Source organism: Xenopus laevis, chromosome 4L (assembly GCF_017654675.1).
Source record: "Xenopus laevis strain J_2021 chromosome 4L, Xenopus_laevis_v10.1, whole genome shotgun sequence".
NCBI lineage: Eukaryota > Metazoa > Chordata > Amphibia > Anura > Pipidae > Xenopus > Xenopus laevis.
Window position 1 is genome coordinate 145,126,434 of NC_054377.1, and position 8,570 is coordinate 145,135,003.

Sequence of the window (8,570 nt, forward strand, 5' to 3'; positions counted from 1 at the left end):
GGAATGTCACTATAATATCCGAGTACTTGTCATTGAACTGCCACCCACCACCCTCAGTGTGTTGTGTGGATATACTAATATACTAATATAAACTATAATAATATAACCTGCTGTTATCCACACTGCTACACCTCTTACCCCACAGTCACACTCCCTTCCCAGAGACTATTATCCACTGTTACTATAGGCACCATCTCTCCCTACTATACCTGCTATCCCGCAGTCACACTCTCTTCCCAGAGACTATTATCCACTGTTACTATAGGCACCATCTCTCCCTACTATACCTGCTATCCCACAGTCACACTCCCTTCCCAGAGACTATTATCCCACTGTTACTATAGGCACCATCTCTCCCTACTATACCTGCTATCCCACAGTCACACTCCCTTCCCAGAGACTATTATCCCACTGTTACTATAGGCACCATCTCTCCCTACTATACCTGCTATCCCACAGTCACACTCCCTTCCCAGAGACTATTATCCACTGTTACTATAGGCGCCATCTCTCCCTACTATACCTGCTATCCCACAGTTACACTCCCTTCCCAGAGACTATTATCCACTGTTACTATAGGCACCATCTCTCCCTACTATACCTGCTATCCCACAGTCACACTCCCTTCCCAGAGACTATTATCCCACTGTTACTATAGGCACCATCTCTCCCTACTATACCTGCTATCCCACAGTTACACTCCCTTCCCAGAGACTATTATCCACTGTTACTATAGGCACCATCTCTCCCTACTATACCTGCTATCCCACAGTCACACTCCCTTCCCAGAGACTATTATCCCCACTGTTACTATAGGCACCATCTCTCCCTACTATACCTGCTATCCCACAGTTACACTCCCTTCCCAGAGACTATTATCCACTGTTACTATAGGCACCATCTCTCCCTACTATACCTGCTATCCCACAGTTACACTCCCTTCCCAGAGACTATTATCCCACTGTTACTATAGGCGCCATCTCTCTCTACTATACCTGCTATCCCACAGTCACACTCCCTTCCCAGAGACTATTATCCCACTGTTACTATAGGCACCATCTCTCCCTACTATACCTGCTATCCCACAGTCACACTCCCTTCCCAGAGACTATTATCCACTGTTACTATAGGCACCATCTCTCCCTACTATACCTGCTATCCCAGTCACACTCCCTTCCCAGAGACTATTATCCACTGTTACTATAGGCACCATCTCTCCCTACTATACCTGCTATCACACAGTCCCAGCTCCATGAAATGTGTTGCCACATTGTGCCTAGTTTTCTTATCTCTCACCTCCTTTCCTACAGATACAGATGTGTTGGTGCCTGAGCTACAGAGAATGTTGTACAATGATTTAATATAGATATAGGGAATAGAGTAAATAAGGAGCAGCTGCACATGGTGAATATACTGGTGGATCACGAGCTGCTGCTCTAAGGCTGGGAATGTAACTCTATTTACAGCCGGCTGTTGGGGGTCGCTGGGAGTTGTAGTCTCGCTGCTGAAAGGCGGGAAGTGGACAAAGCAGGTTTTGGGCTTGTGTTCCCGGTGGATCGGAAGATATGCCTATCCCAGAGTAGGTGTGCTGAAATCAGTAGATTTCCCTGTCCCGCAGGGGATGCCGGGAGTTGTAGTCCAGAGCCAGAGCCACAGGTTGAAGTCGCTGCTGAGCGCCGCGTCCCGGAGGGGAGGGAAGGTGAGTATTGCGCATGCGCGGCTGAGCTCTGAGGTTCCTCGCACGGGATGGAATGGGGAGAGAGCGGATAGTTTGTGTCAGTGTCTCCCGGAGAGTGAGGAAGTGAGAGGCGGAAGCGCCCGGCGCTGTCTCTTCCCGACTAGGAGGAAACTTTGTGGGACGAGCATGAGACGATAAAGATACAAAGTTACTGTGGGATGAGTTGAGTGAGAGCCGGTGGGAGTTGCAGTCGTACTCGGGGCACAGGAGGAGCCGCTCGCTATGGCCAAAGTCCTTCACAAGAAGAATCACTGGAGCAGCCGGGCGCATCGCTGCGGGATCAGCAGGAACTCCGGGGGGGAGCTGGGGCTGCCGGTGTTGGGGGGCGCGGAGGAGGGGGAGTTTCTGTATTTGGGGGCGGCGGATGAGGGGCTTCTGTGCAGCGATGGGAAACTGTCCGAGGGGGAGTTATTACTGGAGGTGGCCGGGGTGCCCGTGTCTGGATTACCTCGCTATGATGTTCTGGAGATGATCAGCAACTGCCAGCAGCCTGTCCCCATCACAGCTGTCAGACAAGGTAAGGGGTCGGGGGTCGCCTGCTTGTTTGCTGCTCACTTACCTGTTAAGCACCTCATTTACTCTCCCCTTTCCTACCTGCCCACCACCTGGTCAGCACACACACTGGGCAGTGGGCACCGTCTACCAACTGCCTGCTCACTTGTCCATCAACTGCCTGCTCACTTGTCTTATCAACTGCCTGCTCACTTGTCTTATCAACTGCCTGCTCACTTGTCTTATCAACTGCCTGCTCACTTGTCTTATCAACTGCCTGCTCACTTGTCTCTCGACTGTCTGCTCACTTGTCTATAAACTGCCTGTTCACTTGTCTATAAACTGCCTGCTCACTTGTCTATAAACTGCCTGTTCACTTGTCTCTCGACTGCCTGCTCACTTGTCTCTCGACTGCCTGCTCACTTGTCTATAAACTGCCTGTTCACTTGTCTTATCAACTGCCTGTTCACTTGTCTATAAACTGCCTGTTCACTTGTCTTATCAACTGTCTGCTCACTTGTCTTATCAACTGCCTGCTCACTTGTCTTATCAACTGCCTGCTCACTTGTCTACCAACTGCCTGCTCACTTGTACATCAACTGCCTGCTCACTTGTCTCTCAACTGCCGGGTCACTTGTCTCTCAACTGCCGGGTCACTTGTCTCTCAACTGCCTGCTCACTTGTCTCTCAACTGCCTGCTCACTTGTCTCTCAACTGCCTGCTCACTTGTCCATCGACTGCCTGCTCACTTGTCCATCGACTGCCTGCTCACTTGTCCATCGACTGCCTGCTCACTTGTCCATCGACTGCCTGCTCACTTGTCCATCGACTGCCTGCTCACTTGTCCATCGACTGCCTGCTCACTTGTCCATCGACTGCCTGCTCACTTGTCCATCGACTGCCTGCTCACTTGTCCATCGACTGCCTGCTCACTTGCTTATCAATTGCCTGCTCACTTGTCTCTCAACTGCCTGCTCACTTGTCCATCGACTGCCTGCTCACTTGTCCATCGACTGCCTGCTCACTTGCTTATCAATTGCCTGCTCACTTGTCTCTCAACTGCCTGCTCTCTTGTCTCTCAACTGCCTGCTCACCTGTCTCTCAACTGCCTGCTCACCTGTCTCTCAACTGCCTGCTCACTTGTCTCTCAACTGCCTGCTCACTTGTCTATCAACTGCCTGCTCACTTGTCCATCGACTGCCTGCTCACTTGCCTATAAACTGCCTGCTCACTTGCCTATAAACTGCCTGCTCACTACTAAGCTATCTAGGCCCTTGCTACCTTGTCATCAACGGCTCACTTGCTATTCAGTTGACAGCCTGGCCACCCAATGACCTCTTGGCTATTGTCTGGTCACTGGGCTGAAGAGCTTGTCACTTCCTTAAATTTACAAATGCTCACCTAGAAATAAACCAGTCACTTTGCTGCTAATTTATCACCATCCAATTACCAACCTGTTATTACACAGTCATTACTTACCTGGACCTGTAAATTGTTGACATGAGTGTGAGCTTGTCACGTGTATCTGGCCGCCATATGGTCACCAGGATATCTAGTCCTGGCAGCTCGTTTGGCATTGGCTGGTTATCTGCTTATTTGGTTATTATCTTTATGTAACTGTTCCCTGTGCACTTTCTCTTGACCCCCCTCCTGTCCTCAGCTGACCACCTATGTTCATATGTGTTATGTGATATATGCACATACTATTCTGTTTAGCTCGAGCGCCCTTGTCAGACCTCCAGCTGCTTTTGTAACATCCACTGGGCGCTGATAAGTTCCTGTATATCAGTCTTCAAATTCTGCCCAGTTAGCCGACCAGCTGCTCCTACCCTGAAATTAAATTTGCCCCCCCTCTGGTTATATCTGTTATCTGATCTGTGGATGGACTGGATCTATAGGCCACCAACTGCTTTATGGACATTAATATTAAAACCCTGTATTGGTGTATAGCTGTGTATAGCTGTGTATAGCTGTGTATAGCTGTGTATAGCTGTGTATAGATGTGTATAGCTGTGTATAGATGTGTATAGCTGTGTTTAGCTGTGTTTAGATGTGTATAGCTGTGTTTAGCTGTGTATAGCTGTGTTTAGCTGTGTATAGATGTGTATAGATGTGTATAGCTGTGTATAGCTGTGTATAGCTGTGTATAGCTGTGTATAGATGTGTATAGCTGTGTTTAGCTGTGTTTAGCTGTGTATAGCTGTGTATAGCTGTGTATAGCTGTGTATAGCTGTGTATAGCTGTGTATAGATGTGTATAGATGTGTATAGCTGTGTATAGATGTGTATAGATGTGTTTAGCTGTGTATAGATGTGTATAGATGTGTATAGATGTGTATAGCTGTGTATAGATGTGTATAGCTGTGTATAGCTGTGTATAGCTGTGTATAGATGTGTATAGCTGTGTATAGATGTGTATAGCTGTGTATAGCTGTGTATAGATGTGTATAGCTGTGTATAGATGTGTATAGCTGTGTATAGATGTGTATAGATGTGTATAGCTGTGTATAGCTGTGTATAGATGTGTATAGATGTGTATAGATGTGTATAGATGTGTATAGCTGTGTATAGCTGTGTATAGCTGTGTATAGCTGTGTATAGATGTGTATAGCTGTGTATAGCTGTGTATAGCTGTGTATAGATGTGTATAGATGTGTTCCTGATAACTGCTGAGTGTTTACTAATACACATGGATATAATGTATCAGCTTTGGGTAATAAGGCGTTGAACTCACACTATGAATAATAGAAAGCCCAAGCTGTTCCGCCAGAACAAGTTTTATAGTGAAATGCATTGGGGATTCACCTTCAAACTTATCATTGCTGGAAATATAGTGATAATTCCAGAAAAACCTGCTGTTCTACTGAAAATGACCTTTCCCCGCCTGTGATCTTATTTTAGTTAAGATGAGATATATCCGGAAGCGCAAGTCTGGTGTTCTGTACTGTACCTGTATTGTATAGCCCAGCAATCCCATTTGATTCAGTTAATTGTAATCATATTCTACGTTACGTATAACTGTTAGGATTGTGCTCACTTTAGCATGGCCGAAATGTTTTCTGTGTCAATATTTGTGTACTCAACGTGACACACTCAGCACACCTTTGCTTGTTGATCTACGAGAATTGAGTCACTGACGTTACCATGAGCCTAGACGATATTAAAGGCCTCGTTAAATGCTGGAAAGGTGGTTACTGATACCTGGAAACGATATGCAGCGTTGTGTAATATTGAAAAGCAAAAAGATATAGTGGCTTTTGCATTGTGTAGTGTGTGCAATTGTTTCTGTAAACTTTCTGGCAAGAACAACAGTCTTGTTTTGCTTTATGGCAGAGATTCTAGAAATGGAATGGGTCTCACAAGTCATCGAGTAGGATTAGATACACTTTATATGAAAAGTATGTGTTACTTTGTGACATTGCTGATTTTAGAGGTCTAATCTAGTAATGACACGGGAAGAGGTAAGAGAGCTGAACGAGGCAGAACAAGCAAACCACCTAACTTTTAGGTACAGCAATCAGTAATCATGGGCCCCTATACTACAAAAGTATGAGCGCCCTTCAGTTATTATCTTTCCTGTCACCTGGGTCCTGTCAACAAGTATAATGTCAACAAGTAAAAAACATGCCCTGTGTAACATGTAGCAATACTTATCCTTATAAAGCTGGCCATAGACGCACAGATCCTATCGTACGAATCGAGGATTCGTAAGATTTTCGGATCGTGTGTGGAGAGTGCCAACATCTTTCGTCCGGCGGAGAACGCTCGTTTGGTCGATCGGATCAGGTTTGATTTTGATCCGATCAGACCCATTGCGAAACGTAATCGGATCGGCCGAACGTTCAGATTACCCCCAATATAGCCATGCTCGTTAATGGCATATCGGGGAAAGATCCGCTCGTTTGGCGATGTCGCCAAACGAGTGGATCTTTGCTTCTATGGCCACCTTAAGTATCACCCCCTCTCTGCAAGTCCCACCCGCTCTGGGACCCATCTCAATTCCCCCTGATGGCAGCCCTGGACATTTGTGATTTATTCTTTAGCTGCATTTTTCAGTTTAGGGACATTGAATTGGGCCCTGCATCCTATCATTTGCATCGATGGAAACGTCAGGTCTTGAAAAACAGAAAACGCGAAATAATAGCACTATTAAAGTTGTGTAAACGAAAGAAATTGAAATGTTACAAGGGAGCTATAACGTGACCCCTTTAGTTACCCTTTAAGCGTCCTATGAATTTGCTTTGCTGCGTTTATGGGTCGCTGAATAATAAACAATCTTTTTGGTTGCCGTGTGATTGTTGGCTCTTGAGTTAAATAAACATATGGGCTTTTTTTTGGGAGTGCTGTGTTTGCTATAGGGAAGGGTCAGTGACCCCAAACGTCTCTTGCTCTCTCTCTCTCTCTTTCTCTCTCTTTCTCTCTCTGGTTCCAAAGAATTAATATGGATCCGCTGTACAAACAAAACCAAGTAAAGTGTGAAAGGGTCACAAGCCCTTCTTGCTTCCCAGCGCAGCTGTAGTTCATCAGAGGGATTTCCAACACCTTCTTCTGACTGTTGGGAACTACAACTGATGGCTTGGCGGAGACATCAGATAAACAAACCGCCTACAAACGTGCCGCCACTCCAGCATTCCCCATTATAGGAATAGCATTGGGCTGCCATTAGATGGGCATTAAAACTCATCTGAATATGGCACAAGTCAGAATGCCCACAGGCTTACACTGAGTCTGTTGGTCTAAACTGCATTTGGTCTATTTAGGGTTGCCACCTCACCCCTTTAAACAAAATACATATGGAAACCACAGCCTGCATGGTTAATGATGAATTAATTTAGATGCATGCACATAAATCAGTTCAGTGTGCAGCATGCATCTAAATGAATTGCTAATTAGCCAAGCAGGCTGTGGATTCCATATGTGTTTTCGTTTAAAGGGGTGAGGTGGCAACCCTAGGTCTATTCAGTTTTTCACTAGAGCCGAAGTATCCTGACACCTTCCTGTCCAACATCTCATTCCCAAAACCAAGAGAACAAATATAAAGTAGGTCGCCCTATGCTGTAGCCTCTACTCTTAAAGGAAGACTTTCCAGTAGATGTTTGGGTTGGAGGGATTCACTGGCAATCATTAGTAAAAGGACCCCTTCATGAAAACATCCACTTGTATGAGGTACGCCAAACGAGTGGATCTCTCCCAATATGCTGGTGATAGGCTGATCCAATAGTAGGCCCTAGGGACAGGAATTTTAAGCCTGCCCGATCGACGTCTGGCCATTGACTGGGCAATAAGCTGCTGACTTTGTCTAATACCAACTTTTCTCGGCCTGTGTATGGCCACATCAGTTAGGCACTGATGTTGGGTGATCAGGACTGGCTTGCTCCGGTGTTCTAATTCATCCCACAGGGGTTCAGTTGGGTTCAGGTCAGTGCCAGTCAGGTTCTTTCACTGCCATTTCAGCAAACCCATTCTGTAGGGACCCCAGTTTGTGCATGGGGGCATTATTGTTCTGAATGGGAATGTCATTGATCTCTGTAGCCTGAAGGTTTGCTTCCACTCGAACCAGGGGCCCTATTCCAAACCATGGAGAACAGCCCCAGACCATTATTCCTCCTCCACTAAACTTTCTAGTTGGCATTAGTCATTTGGGCAGGTAGTGTTCTCCTGACATCTGCCAAATTGAAAGTTTTTAATTTTTGAAATGCCATTTATTATCCCAAAGATCACATTTCTACTGCTGTTGAGCCCAATGCTGCGTTAAATAAATTTAAAGCAAGGGTATCACCCTGCCAGCATTACCCGTGTGCCAGTGAATCCTTTGCCGTATACATTTTATAGATGGCCGATACCTATCTCACCTTGTACCGGGGCTTCGCAATTGGAGGACCAGGGTGTGTGTCTGTATTGAGCTTTTCCTTTTGCCCAATAAAGTTGCCATTTACACCCCACCAGCTGAAGCATGGCATTGCCCATGGTGATATTGGAATTTTTTGCCTTTAATTGCCCATAAAACTCAACACCCCTCAGTTGTTATTATTATTATTACCTTGTATTTTTAGAGTATCAACATATTGCGCATCGCTGTGAAATAAATGTGTTCATACAAAGAAATCGCATTATTTACATACATAGAACATACAGAGTTACTGTACATACATGACAACCAGTGCCAATACAAAAGTTGAAGAAGGCCCTGTGCAGAAGAGCTTACACTCTAAAGTTCTTGTGCTGACGTTGCTTCAGGAGAGCGTTTTGGAAATCAGAAGTGAGGGTTCCAGCTCAGGACAGGGCATTTTAGGCCAAGTAATTTGTGTCTAAAAATGCGGCCAGATAAGTTTAGCCATATA

General features: G+C 45.7%; 1 protein-coding gene across 15 annotated transcripts in view; it reads left to right on the forward strand.

The window, feature by feature from the left end:
* The first annotated feature begins 1,735 nt into the window (after positions 1-1,735).
* Positions 1,736-8,570, forward strand: part of magi1.L (membrane associated guanylate kinase, WW and PDZ domain containing 1 L homeolog) — a 314,414-nt gene continuing 307,579 nt past the window's right edge. For 5 of the 15 annotated variants that reach the window (XM_041590905.1, XM_041590911.1, XM_041590915.1 and 2 more), the window contains exon 1: positions 1,736-2,255. In XM_041590905.1, the coding sequence (XP_041446839.1) occupies positions 1,961-2,255 (295 nt within the window). In that variant the 5' untranslated portion in view covers positions 1,736-1,960. The remainder of the gene's footprint in view (positions 2,256-8,570) is intronic. The other 10 variants (XM_041590903.1, XM_041590909.1, XM_041590904.1 and 7 more) reach the window with 3 other exon arrangements.